Source organism: Dermacentor silvarum, chromosome 8, assembly GCF_013339745.2.
Source record: "Dermacentor silvarum isolate Dsil-2018 chromosome 8, BIME_Dsil_1.4, whole genome shotgun sequence".
Classification (NCBI taxonomy): domain Eukaryota; kingdom Metazoa; phylum Arthropoda; class Arachnida; order Ixodida; family Ixodidae; genus Dermacentor; species Dermacentor silvarum.
Window position 1 is genome coordinate 132,184,935 of NC_051161.1, and position 14,354 is coordinate 132,199,288.

Here is a 14,354-nt window from a genome sequence, read left to right on the forward strand (position 1 = left end):
ACGAGGCGGCCAGTAGCCCTGGTAAACCCGCTAGACGTCACTCCCGATGCTTTGCCAAAGTTGCAGAAGGAAGACAGGAGTCTCAGTGGTTGCTTCGCGGACGTAGGCAAGACCAAAACCACGCGATCTGCCACTGTCACATTTATACTACTGAATGACATTCTCTTCCGGCGTTATAAATCTGTGACAAAAAGAGAAAGCGAGCAGCTTGTTGTTCCAAGAGATCTTCGTGGTTCCGTCCTGAAGATAGCGCATGAAGGAATTCTCTCTGGTCATCAAGGGACAAAAAGAATGGCCGACAGGGTCTCAGAAGAATTCTACTGGCCTGGCGTCCAAGCAGTAGCCACCAGGTCCGTGAAATCATATGACATTTGTCAGAGGACCATCCCAAAACACCTGGTAGGACGTGTACCTCTTGGAAACATGCCGATAATCAGTACTCCTTTCCAACGAGTCGACATTGATATTATCGGACCACTTTCCCCTACTTCCGCTAATGGTAACCGATTTGTTCTTACCATGGTGGACTTCGCAACGCGTTACCCAGACGCAGTTGCTTTACCAAGCATTGACACGGAAAGGATTGCCGAGGCATTGCTTGCGATGTTTTCCCGCGTTGGAATCCCACGGGAAATAGTTATCGACCGAGGTACACAATTCACCTCACAACTCATGAAAGAGCTAAGCCGGCTGCTTTCCTTTCAACGATTACCCACTACTCCATACCATCCAATGGCAAACAGCTTAGTGGAACGTTTTAACGGTATACGTTGAAGCAGATGATTAGGCAAATGTGTCAAGAAAGCCCCAAAAATTGGGATCGATACTTGGCGCCACTGCTTTTCGCGTACAGAGAAGTTCCACAGACAAGCTTGGTCTTCTCGCCTTTTGATCTCCTTTATGACTGTTACGTACGAGGACGGATGACCATCCTGAAGGAGCTTTGGTCAAGGAAACATTTGGACGAAGAGACCAAAATGACGTACGGCTACGTAGTAGAGCTGCAAGAACGGCTGCAGCAGATATGTCAACTAGCCCACAGGGAGCTTTGAAAAGCGAAAATTACACACAAGCAATAGTATGATCGCAAGGCAAACGCGCGACACATTGCTGTGGGAGACAAAGTATTATTGGTGCTACCATCTGAGAACAACAAATTGATCCTAACGTGGAAGGGACCATTCACCGTCATTGAGAAGAGAAGCGACCTTGGTTACGTCGTTGACTTGGGCACGCGAAAAAGTACATTTCATATAAGCTTACTCAAAAAGTATGAGGAAAGATGTTACTTACCATCGGCTGAGCACCAAGCTGCTGCAGCGGTCAACACCCGAGAAGATGAAGGGAACCACCTGCCATTTATTCCACTGAACAAGAAAGAAACTTACCAAGACGTCAAAATTGCCACTGAATTATTTGATGAGCAAGCTGGTGAAGCAAAGGAAACGTTGTCTACGTTCCAAGACATATTCTCGGACGTACCTGGAAAAACCCTTCTCGTAGAATGCTAGTTAAAAACGATAACGGACACGCCGGTGCACGCCCGACATTAATCGGTACCTTTTGCAATTGAAAAGGCTGTAGAAAATGAAGTCCAGGAAATGCTAACGCAAGGAATTATAGAACCGTCGAACTCGGCATACCAATCCCTGGTGGTGGTCGTGAAGAAAAAATGTCACAGTTTCGCCCTAAGGGCGAAGCAATGAATGCGATAGCAACACAGCAATGTCATATGAAGTAAGGTGAGCGGCTTTGGTAGCAATGTGAATTGTAGTAAACATGAGCTGATTAAGTAAGCAGGTGTGCTGCGCCGTAAGTAGACCGACATGAAGAGAGACTCGATGACCACGAGAAGGCACTTGTATAATGGTGGTGTTGATGAGAAGCGCTTCCCGTGGGCAGCGCGTGCGAAGGGACACACCTGTAGCGCTGCACTGCCGATCCGCGCAGCATTGCATGTGTAGCGTGCGTTGGAAAATGTGGCCCGACTATTACTAACTGAATGAACAAGCGTGGTGTGAGCGCGCACAAACACGAATAGATCACACTGAATGACTGCAGACAAAGACTGTCAAAACGCTGGCAGCAAGCATACGCCGCAGCGGGCGAAGGTACGTGCGGTCTATCGCTTCAACGGAAACTGAGCGGCGAATGGACGGCGCATAAAGGTCAGAGCCGTGTGGAGATAAGAGATGGTGCTGACGAGCGACGAGCGCGGTTGTTGGCAGAGTAGAAGTGCGCCCCCCCCCCCCCAGTCCCTCCGTCGCTGGCATTCCTGCTTCCTTGCTTGCGCGTGGGAGATGAGTGCGTTCGCTCTCCGTGATAGCGCGCGTCCCTGCAAGCTTCCGCTCGGGCATACCGCGCGCGGTGAAGATTTTATCTATAGCGAACCTGACGGCGACGGCGACGACGACGGCGACGCCGACGGCAGAAATCCGGTTGAAGTGTCCATATAATTGCTATCGCAATAAAAAAGACGGCAGCATGCGCTTGTGCATTGATTTTAGACAGCTAAATCGTGTGGTCATCATGGATAACGAACCAATACCACGAGTAGACATGATGTTCGCCAAGCTGGGCAATAGTTGGTACTTTTCCAAGTTCGACTTTACGAAAGGGTATTGGCAAGTCCCCATGCATACCGACTGCAAGCACATGACAGCCTTCCAATCTTCGTCGGGTCTCTATCAGTTCCGCTTTATGCCTTTTGGTATTAAGACAGCTTCAGCTGTTTTTACAAGACTTATGAGAAAAGTAGTGGACAGTATTCCCAACACCTACCACTACTTCGACGACGTATTAATTGCCACCGAAACATAGCACCAACATGTTCACACACTTCGGCGTTTCTTCCAGCAAGTCAAAAACGCCTGTCTAACTATCAAGCCCTCCAAAAGTGAAGTTGGCTTCACCTCCATGAAATTTTTAGGGCATATTGTAGGCCACGGTTCCCTACTCCCGCAGATCAAGACCCTTGAGAAAATTGAAGCCGCTAAGACGACAAACACCCCGTTCGCCATCATCAGGCCGCTACCTGTCGCCACAGCGCCCGATCATACACTGGCGCAGCTCATGGTCAGTCTGCAAGCCATATCCGGAAAACTAAAAGCAGCAACCGATGGAGGTGTGGTTGCTGTACGTCGAAATACCGAAGAACCTCGGTCGAAGACGACGCCGCTTCATGGTCTGTCTCAACGACGTACCAACGACACGCCACCATCCCGACGGAGACTGGAAGACAAGATTACACCCAAAAAAGAAGCCTTAAGGACGCGACTGTACGTACCAGCTACATGTCAACGCGACGCAGTCGTGATGTAACTGCAACGCCAGACAAACAACCACCGACCTCAACGTGCTTCACGACGGCCACGCAGTCACTGCTTTAGTAGACACAGGAGCCGACTACTCCCTCATGAGTCGACTGTTCGCTCCCGACTTGAAGAAAGTTCAAACTGCATGAGGCAGGCCCTCAAATCCGGACCGCTGGAGGACACCTGACAACTTAGAGCGGAATCTGCAAGGCCAGAGTTACAGTTCATGACCACACCTACCCAGCCACTTTCGTTATCCTCCAACAGTGTTCACGAGACGTCATTCTCGTCATGGACTTCCTGAACCAACACGGCGCAATTATCGACCTGAAGTCGAAGTGGATAACGCTATGCGCAGATCGCGCGCTAACGCCGGAGAGCTCTCGTATTCACCACGCCTTGAGTGGGCTCGAAAGATCAAGTGAGCATCCCGCCTCGCTCGAGCTTGTCATTTCTGTCGGCACCGAAACAGCCGCAGACGTAGAAAGCGTCATCGAGGGCGATCAACATCTACTGCTCGATCGTGAAAGTTGCGTCGCAATAGCGATCGCTCGACTGCACGGAGGTAAAGCGATGCTGACCGACTTCAGCCAGGAGTTCAAGCACATCAACAAGCGCCCGACGATCGCATACCTCGGGGAAATTGCAGAAACCAGCAATGCGTTTGTCCTCTCGGATTCTGCCGCCTCTACCTCGATGACCATAGTTCCCGAACCAGATTTCGACATAAATTCAAGTCTCCCCATGAGTAAGCAGCAACAGCTCAAAAGTCTTCTCCGACGATACAAAGACTGCTTTTTGACGTCATCGATGATTCGGCCAAGACCAGTTGCAAAGCATCGCATAATAACCCAAGAATGCGCTAGACCACTCAGCCAGAGCCCTTACCGAGTTTCGACGCGAGAACGTGAAGCTATAAGACACCAAATCGATGAAATGCTGCGCGACATCATCCAGCCGTCGAAAAGCCCGTGGGCATCTACGTTTCTGCGTCGATTATCGTCGACTGAACAAAATCACGAAGAATGACGTATACCTACTCTTACGGATAGAGGACGCATTGGAACGGCCCTGCAACGCTAAATACTTCTCGTCGATGGATCTCAAGATTGGCTACTGGCAAATAGAAGTCGAAGAGAGGGATCAGGAAAAGACCACCTACATTACGTCGGACGGCCTTTATGAGTTCAAGGTCATGCCATTCGGACTGTGCTCGGCACCTGCAATGTTCCAGCGCGTGATGGACACGGTGTTAGCAGAATTGAAGTGGCAGACCTGTCCCATCTACTTGGATGACGTCGTCGTCTTCGCGCGAATTTCGATGATCAACTTAGGTGGCTTGGGACAGTACTAGGGGCCATCAAGTCTTCAGGGCTCACTGTGAAGCCGGAAAAGTGCCACTTCGCTTACGACGAGCTTCCGTTCTTGGGCTACGTCATCAGCAAATCTGGAGTCCACCCTAAACTGCAGAAGACATTTGCCATCGCTAACTTGCGACAGCCCCGTCAAAAAGGGAGTGCGCAGATTCCGTGGCTTGTGTGTCTATTACAGGCGCTTCGTCAAGAACTTTTCGCGCATCGCCGAGCCTTTAACCTCTCACGAAATCACACGTCGATTTGAAGTGGCAAGCGCCGCAAGCTGAAGCCTTCCAAGAGCTAAAACTACACCAGCAGTAAGTACCAGTGCTCGCCCACTTAGACGAAGGCACCGACCCCAAACTTCACACTGACACAACTAGGCTAGGTCTCGGCGCCGTCGTAGTAAAAAAAAAAAAAAAAGACGGATTTGAAAGGGTCATTGCTTACGCTAGTCGGTCGATGTCGAAAGCGGAAGCCAATTGCTCTACAATGGAAAAGGATTGCCTTGCCATCATTTGGGTTACCACGATATTCCGCTCTTACCTTTATGGCAGGCCTTTTAAAGTCGTAAGAGACCCCCATGCCTTGTGTTGGCTGGCAAACTTAAAGGATCCTTCAGGGCACCTCGCACGATGGAGTCTTAAACTCCAGGAACTTGACATAACCGTCGTCTAAAGATTCGGACGGAAGCACTCTGGTGCCGACTGTCTTTCAATCACCCACATTGACCTGCCGCCACAAGACGACGAGGATGACGACGCCTTCCTACGAGCAATACGCGTGGAAAACTTCGCTGAAGAGCAAAGAGCAGTCCCGGAGCTAAAAAGCCTCATCCAGTATTTGGAAGGCAACACCGACGTTGTCCCTAAAGCATTTAGGCGAGGATTGTCTGCGTTTTCCCTGCAAAACGACGTCCTCGTAAAGAAGAACTTCTCACCAGTCCGCGCCAACTACCCCCTTGTTGTACTCTCAACACTGCGTCCAGAAGTACTGAACCGAAAATCCCTATATAAGAAAAGTACCGCCATCCTTTCATCAACGCCGCTTCTCTCTCTCCTGTATCTCCGATTGGACGATGATAGCGCGCGCTTTTCACTTCTTTATATTTAGTTTTTTTCCGCCTCAGAGCCATGTTGCAAGTCCTCTGCGCAGCCGCAGTCGCCGGCGGCGGCGGTGGTGCAGGCCCGGCCTGAAAGCTTCAACGTAGACTTTCTAGGTGCGCCACCGTCGACTTGGCTTTCGCAAGCAAAAAGTAAAGAAAAAAGCAAGTGTTGTAGCTCGGGAACAAGAAGGCAGCTGTGACATGTTTCGTGGCGAACAGTTTAATCTGATAACCCAGCATCTTGCTTGGCAATATATACGCACAAGTTGCGGTGCGTCAGTAGTGACGTCACCGCGCTTTGTCCTTTTATTAGATACAACATTCCTTCTCCCTTATTTTCTTTAATATCCATATCTTTCAGGCTGTCGCCGAACCCTTGTGCTTCGGCGTGGCAGAGGTTCAGGAGGTTGTTCAACGGCGGTAGAATCTGTAGCTTCCGACGTTGGTTCCTGGACCTCGGTAGGAGTTTCCTCTGTTTCTTCAGGAGTCGCCGGACCAGGTTGCGCTAGAGGTGCGCCAGTGATGCGCACTGTTCTGGGTAGAGTAAGAGGAGTACTTGTATCAACAATGTCATCAGCATGCATGAATCGCTCCTGGCCTTCCACCTTGACTATGTAAGTTGCAACGCTGACACGGCGAACAATCGTTCCTTCTAACCAGTGCGGGTCGCCTGGTCGGATACCTCTCACCCGGACTCGTTCTCCTGCATCAAATTCCCTCCAATTCTTTTTCTGTCCCTTGTCTTGATCTCTAGATGGAGTAGGCTCTGACCGCTTGGCTAATTCAGGGTGCAAAATGCTGAGACGCGTCCGCGGTGCCCAAGACAGGAAACTCTGTGCAGGAGTCTTACCAGTCGTGGAGCATGGCGTGTTGCGGTATGTGAAGAGGAACTGGTCCAGCCGGTGTTGAATGGTTCGGGCTTGCCCCGAGCGCCTCTCGTCTCGCAGTTGGCGTACCAAGTTCTTCTTTACCGTCTGGACGAGCCTCTCTGCTGCCCCATTCGAAGCCGGATGGTACGGAGGTGTCTTGACGTGTTGCACAGCATTGGATCTGAGGAAAACTGCAAATTCGTCAGACACAAATTGAGGACCATTATCTGTCACAATCTGTTCGGGAAGCCCAAACGCTGCAAAAACGGTGCGAAGCTTTTCTACAGTCTTCGACGCCGTGGTCGATTTCATGTGTATAACGTCGACCCAATTAGAATGGGCATCGACAAGCACCAAAAACCAGTCTTGTTTGTAGTATGCAAAGTCTAGGTGCACTCGTTGCCACCGTCTGGCGGGCCTTCCCCATGACATAAGGGGTATGGCGGGTGCAGCGTTTTGGCTGAGCTGGCAAGTTGAACAGCGTCGAACTGTTTCTTCGACCAGCTCATTTAACTTCGGCCACCACACGTGACTTCTTGATAGCATTTTCATGCGAGTGTTACCAGGGTGCCCTTCGTGCAAAAGCTGTAGCACTTCTGGCTGCAAAGATTCGGGAATAACTACTCTAGTGCCCCAGGTTAAGCAACCAGAGTCTAGAGACAGCTCATTTCGCCGGACAAAATAGGGTGCAATGTCAACATCTGAATGTCTTTCAGGCCAGCCATTCAAAACGAAAAGTTTCACTTTAGACAACGTGCGGTCTTTCTCAGTTTCCGCTTGAATCTTGCTTGCTGAAAGCGGTACTGCTTCAACAGCGGAGAAAAACAGAACGTAGTCGCTCTTGTCTGCTTCATTCGGAAGCGGCAATCGTGATAACGCGTCAGCGTTAGCCACTTGCGCACCCTTTCTATAAGTCCACTTGTACTGATAAGCCGCCAGTAACAGCATCCAACGTCGCATGCGCGCGGCAGCCATCTGTGGAATTGGCTTTGTCTGGCCAAACAGGCTAGCTAGTGGAAGGTGATCGGAATAAATCGTGAACTCACGCCCATAAATGTATTTATGAAAGCGCTTTACTCCAAACACCACGGCCAACGCCTCCTTCTCGATATGCGCGTAGCCTTTCTCGGCGCTGCTTAGCGTGCGCGACGCGTATGCTATCGGCTTCTCTTGGCCGCAAACAACATGAAATAAAACTGCTCCAACCCCATAAGGGGATGCGTCGCAAACCAGACCTAGTGGTTTTTTAGGGTCATAGAAGGTTAGTACTGAATCCTGAGTGAGCATTTTCTTGCTTTTCTGAAATGCCCTTTCAGTCTCCTCCGACCATGCCCAAGGTTCCTCTTTTTGAAGAAGTTGGTATAGCGGCCTTAGTTCCGATGACATGTTCGGCATGAACCGGGAATAAAATGTCAACATGCCAAGATAGGCCTTTAGTTCCTGTGCAATTTTTCGGCGTTGGAGCCTTTCTAATTGCTTCCACCTTTTCAAGGCAAGGGTGCACGCCTGTCTCATCAATGACGTGGCCCAGATACCTTACGGACTTCACAAAAAATTTGCACTTTTCGTGCCTTACTTTGACGCCGTGCTTCTCGAAGCGCTGCAGGACTGCTTCTACACGTGCCAGGCATTCGTTGTAGTCGGCACCTGTGATAAGCACATCGTCAAGGTAACAAACTACTCCACACAATCCCTTCAGCAACTCGTCCATGATTGCTTGGAATACTGCTGGTGCACTGGAAATGCCGTAGGGCATTCGAACATATTGGAATAAGCCAATGTGTGTATTTATAGTCAACAAGGGCCGCGAGTCAGGGTGCAGCTCAATTTGCTGGTACGCTGACGACAAGTCCAAAACGGTAAACACTTTGCCTCCTGCTAGGACCGCGAACATGTCTTCAACCGTTGGCAGCGGGTAGTGATCAGTTTTAACGCAGGGATTTACTGTCACTTTATAGTCTCCACAAAGACGCACTTTGTTCCCTGGTTTTTCGACTACCACCAACGGCGTGGCCCAGTCACTTTGCGTTACACCCACCAGTACCCCATCAGCTTGTAGGCTATCTAGCTCTTCTTTAACTCGCTCCCTTATGGCATATGGTACTGGACGTGCCTTGCAGAACACTGGCAAGCTACCTTCTTTTAAGGAAAGTTTCGCTTGAAAGCCCTTTATCAGTCCTAACCCAGGAGTGAAAACACTGGCATACCTTTTCACAAGGTTGTCAGCCGTAAGCTCCGCTTGCACCGTGTGAATGCCATTCAAGTCGACGTCTAGGTTCTCAATCCAATCGCGTCCAAGTAGCGCTGGCTTGTTTCCTGGCACCACAACTACTGGTAGAATTTTGCGCTGTCCGTTGTACTCGACCGGAACCTCGGCTTGCCCCTTCACTTCCAGCGGTGCTCCTCCGTAAGTCTTCAGCTTAACCGTAGACGGTGTGAGCGGGGGAGGATTCACTAGCTGCTTCCATAGGTCTTCCGATATCAGAGAAACAGCGGCTCCTGTGTCTACTTGCATCTGCACGCGCTTCCTTCCGAGCATAAGTTCTACCTGATACGGCTGCTTCGCAAGGCCGGCGTGATGTACGGCGTAGAGCATCATCTCATTATCTTCTTGCTGGTCGGCAACGGCGTGAATTTTTCCCGCACCCGGCGGGCGTTGTCCGCATACTCGAGCCAAGTGACCCGTGCGTTTGCAGCTGTAGCACCTTGCTTTCCGATAACGACAAGAACTAGCGTCATGCTCTTGCCCGCAACGGTGACACTTTGTCTTGGTTGCCTCGTATTGCTTGCCTGGCTTGCCCGCAAATGCCGCTTTCCTGCCTGTCTTCCTTATCGCATGGACATCGGCTTCCGTTCCACTGCCAGGTCGAAACCCCCTCGACTCCTGTTCCGCCATTTCAACGCTTTTGGCAAAGTCGCAAGCAGATTCAAACGACAGCTCCTTTTTTTAGTAGACCCGTCTGAATGGCAGGGTTTCGCAGTCCAGTGACGAACCGGTCGCGTAGTGCGTCGTCAAGGAATGTGCCGTACTTGCATTTAGCGGCCAAGTGCTTCAGTGCAACTGCAAACGTCGCTACTGTCTCACCTTCCGCTTGGTACCGCCTGTTGAATCTGAATCGCTCTGCGATGATTCGGCTTGCAGGCTCGTAATGGTCACTCAGTACCTTGACCAGGTCTTCGAAACTCTTCTCCGCAGGGGTCGCCGGTAGAAGCAAATCCTTGAGCGTCTTGTACGCATTCTTGCCAATGGCCGTTATGAAGGCCGACTTCTTAAGCTTCTCCTCTTGTACGTTGGCTACTTCGCAGTAGTGCTCGAATCTTTCCACGTACGAAGCAAAGTCTTCATCGCCGTCCTCCAGGAATGCGTCGAATTCCCACATCTTGGCCATGCCGTGCTGTGCCCTGCCTCAGTTCTTCACGGGATCCGCCCCTTCCCATCGTAGATTCGTTTCAGCATCCTCGTAGCCAGTTGTTGTAGCTCGGGAACAAGAAGGCAGCTGTGACACGTTTCGTGGCGAACAGTTTAATCTGATAAGCCAGCATCTTGCTTGGCAATATATACGCACAAGTTGCGGTGCGTCAGTAGTGACGTCACCGCGCTTTGTCCTTTTATTAGATACAGCAAGCCCTATGACATGGATGGCCACCTTGATGGTGACACCGATCAGTGATCACACATAAGCAACAGCTGATCAGCCTATGTGAGCGAGGCGAACGATCGTTTTTTTAGCCGCCACCTACACTCTAAGGAGTGAGAGGAATTGAGTGATTAATGTATCACAAAAGTAAACGATCTGCTGCGTTTGCCCAATATATAGGTGCTTATGACAGATTCATACACAGCTCTCAAAAGACGTATGCAAGTTAAGCTCACCGATGCGGGAATTGTGCTTGTTGCGCCACCTCGGGACGCAATGTCAAAGTACGCAGGAAAAAAAGCGACGCGGGAATTTTCGTATGTGCTTGATTCCTCCATAACGAAAAGCGGGTGAGATCTGGCAGGGGCTTGTGAATTGAATGATATTATCGAAAGTTTAGTATACATTTGGATTTTATCTCGAAGTGAGCATTGTACGAGATGCACACGCGTACTACATGTGTCATAAAAGCGGGCTATAAGAGTGTGTATACGCGTAATAAAACGCAAAATATTTTGCAGTTGAAACAATCACGCGCTTTTACTACATGCCTGCCGAAGCAAATTTCTTATAGTAGAGGGAGGATATGAATACACACATTTAAATGATTGCGAACAGTTGTAGAGATACAAGGTCTTGTTTCCGAATTTCGGCATGACAAGCTTACCACTTATTTACGGTAACACATCTTACGGGTATATTTCCAGGACCAGTTGCCAAAGTTCGTCTGATGGTTAGTTCGGAACCCTGTTCCCTCAGAAGAACAGCCCAATGCTGTGCCCATTAAACCATGGTCTACCCGGCAGCACAAATTGGCGGGAGAGAGAGCGAGAAAACATTTATTAAAATAAAGTAAAACAGCAGGGTCCTACGACGGGCCCTGTGAGAAAGACGGGAGCGCGGTTAGATAGAACGTTAGATAGAAGTGCGTGAGGTTCCCAAAAAGTTTAATCGCATTATAAGCTCACTTGCTGTATGACGAAAAGAAATGATTCTTTATTCTCTAAAAGTGACGAAACTGCAGTATATATGGGCACTGTTTTGCGACGTACTGCTGCGGTTTTGAACCTGGCCCATCCTGCAATTCCAGAAGGTAAAGGGATGCAACGAGGTCTCTACTGGCAATGCCCTCGACCCCAATGACGGACAACTCGGACACTCCGAAACGTTGTGCGCATAATCCTGAAATACTCAGTTCGGTCGCCTCCCATCTGAACAAAGATACACTCTACTGCCACTTTGACCAGACCCCATTGACCTGATGCTTACATGGAGTATAGAGGCAAGATATATGTGTGCTGATGAGATCTTTATCTGACCGTATCCTTTGATACGTTGGGATATGTGTGGTGGGATGAAGTGTCAGATAATGCCCAGTGACACAACTTGGCTTCAAAGAGGTTCATTAAAGAGTGGCACATACCCAGGGGCACATAACCAACGACCCAAGTCGGCGTGAAAGAGGTTCAGTTAAGAGTGGCACATGCGCATTGACACATATACAGTGGCCCATGCTAATCCAATGACTGGTTTCGAAGCTTTGATCCCTAATTTCTTCAGCACAGCAGCCTGACTCTGTGCCCATTAAGCCATGGACTACCCAGTATAACTCAGCTTAGTGGCAAAACCGTTAATCAGATTGAAAATTCACTTGCTGTTTCATGAAAGGAAATAATATGCTACTCGTTAAAAGTGACAAAACTGTAAGATCGATGGACACAGCTTTCCAACGTATTGCTGTCGTGTTGAACCCTGCCCATTCTGGAATTGCTGGATGTGAAGGCGTGCGAACATGCTTTTCCCGACATTGCCGCATTGAACGCGTGAAGCAAGGAAGCTTCACGGGTTCTTACATCTTTCAAGGACACTGATCTGCTGTGCAGGTGGTAAATACGCCAATGACACTGCAAGAGACGCCCAGTCGGAGAATTTGCCGACTTTGATCGTCAGGCTATAGCTGCAGCCTGCAGCGCCTGTAGCCACAACCGACCACCACGTCAACCCGAAAGGGGCGCATATCTTTTTATGTGCTTGTGTTAAGTGTGTTGCGTGTCCTCGTTTAACCATCTCTTTCACGGAACAACAGCCAGGATGCTGGTTGCTTCTTGTGTCCTCGCAGGTTTCGCAGTGTCCTTCCTCTTTCCTGTTCTCCTATGCCAAATAAACAAATAGTCCCCTGAAAGTGCGAGAAATTCTGCAAAATATCTAATCAGATTAAAAAATTCACTTGCTGTATGATGAAAGGTGATATATTCCTCGTTAAAAGTATATATTAATAAAAGTTACATTACCTATTTCTTTTATCCAGGTTCACAGTAGCAGAAGGCTCGCTCCTCTAGCGAATCCCTCCGTCTTTCCTTTTATTAAACCTCCTTTCTGGTCCCCTACAGGAATTTGTTGAAGCTCTTTCTTTGAATACCTTCATTAGGTTGACATGGTGAAAAGTGGCACAGTCCCTCGCAAACAGAACCAAATAATCATCGACATAACGAAAAATCTTAACAAGATTGCGCACTTCACCCTCAATCAGACGATCTATACAACGCTCAGAAAAATATCACTTAAGTTGGTGCCACTCTGCTGCTTTCGATTTAAATTTCGCGTGTGAGTTGACCAAAGAAAATCGTTGGCAGTTTCTTGATTTACGTTTGTTTTTTTCAACCAGAAGACCTGTGCTGGTCTTTTGCTCCTAGATCAAGGAAATCTCTTAATTCATTCGTCAGACCATTCTAGGATTGTGAAGAATGATGCCATTGCTTCCAATTCGTTAGATTCCACTCTTACCTAGTCTTGTGCCCACAGAGTTTATGACAGTTTTCAGGAGCATTTGAGCCGTCCGAAAGACGCAGGTTATTCTGCGCTTGTGCTTGCGACGGCGTCTGAGAGATTTACCAAAAAGATAAAATTCCGTCCTTCAAGAGAAACTGGCGTAATTGGCGAAAACATGAAGCGCAGAAAAATCATGCCATATGTCTACGGACGATCTCATCGCTTAAAAAATCTCCAAAGGTTTTAACGTGAATATGGCTTTTTCTGCCAACTTAAAAAGTTGGAAAGGCTTGGGCCGGGATTAAGAGGAAGGTACGTAGGTTAACTAGTGATGGTTGCTCTGTAAAGCATACAAACCCTTTTGTCTCTCGCACCGTTGGCGTCGTTTGCGAGATTCCACTGTCTTGTGGAAAATCCTACATTGGGGTCGACTGGCAACTGCGTGAACGAGCGCCCTTAAAGTGCGATAAGTTCTGCAAAAATAGTACTTTGAAAAGAATGCCTACCTCTCATCTGTCTGCACACTGTAAAGCATGTGGTTGTAGGTTTTTCTTCGATAGAACTAAGATCATCTAATCTAGAACTAAGATCATCTAAAAAGAACAAAGACAAAAAAGCTCGCGAACTTGCAGAAGCCTTTCACATGCAAAAGATGCGCGATTATTGTATTTCGGAGCCGTCTATCTCTTTGTTGAATTGTGGAATGCAAATGTTTGGCGACTTAGTCCGTGACCTAATGACATGCGCACGCGGACGGTGTTTCTATTTTGTTGCGTTTTTCTTAATAAACTTCAGCTGCTAGACAGCGCTCATCCTGTGTTCTTCCCTTTTTGTGCTGCGGTCGTTTTCCGCGCTCATCCAAAGAATGCATCCATTCCAACGCGCACAGCTTTGCATCTTACTGCAATAAAAATAATCAGGGGGTATTTTTAGAAATACACAGAGTAATGAACATCGATCTCTCAGACAATCACTAATTGAGTAGTAAACTAAACTGCGCTATGAGGTATTTAACAGCGTTAGGGGACACATTCCCATTCCTAAATTTTAATTTGCTCATTTATAAGAGCCCGCCTTTTTGCTAAGAAAAGACTAGCACTAGATTGAAAAAGTACATGTGACCAATATTCCCAGAAAAAAATGCATCGGTAACCACATCAGTCTATCTGACTGACTGTTTCTTTTTTACCATCAATAACACACATGCGCTAGGAGGCTGTTAGTAACATTTACCACCACGCCTGGCGGTGGTGCTATGCTGCGATTGTGAGTCTTATCAAATATTTAGACAAACTAGTTTCTGT

General features: G+C 48.5%; 2 protein-coding genes across 2 annotated transcripts; both read right to left on the minus strand.

The window, feature by feature from the left end:
- Positions 1-5,965: 5,965 nt before the first annotated feature.
- Positions 5,966-8,078, minus strand: LOC125947376 (uncharacterized protein K02A2.6-like). Its single transcript, XM_049671968.1, has 2 exons — positions 6,625-8,078; positions 5,966-6,308 (listed from the first exon to the last, which is right to left on the minus strand). The coding sequence occupies exons 1-2, from the start codon at positions 8,060-8,062 to the stop codon at positions 6,280-6,282; spliced, it is 1,467 nt and encodes a 488-aa protein (XP_049527925.1). The 5' UTR covers positions 8,063-8,078; the 3' UTR covers positions 5,966-6,279.
- Positions 8,079-8,082: 4 nt separating this feature from the next.
- On the minus strand, positions 8,083-10,069 carry LOC119462430 (uncharacterized). Its single transcript, XM_049671969.1, has 2 exons — positions 8,851-10,069; positions 8,083-8,290 (listed from the first exon to the last, which is right to left on the minus strand). Exons 1-2 carry the CDS (start codon positions 9,537-9,539, stop codon positions 8,158-8,160), a joined length of 822 nt encoding a protein of 273 aa, XP_049527926.1. The 5' UTR covers positions 9,540-10,069; the 3' UTR covers positions 8,083-8,157.
- Positions 10,070-14,354: the final 4,285 nt, after the last annotated feature.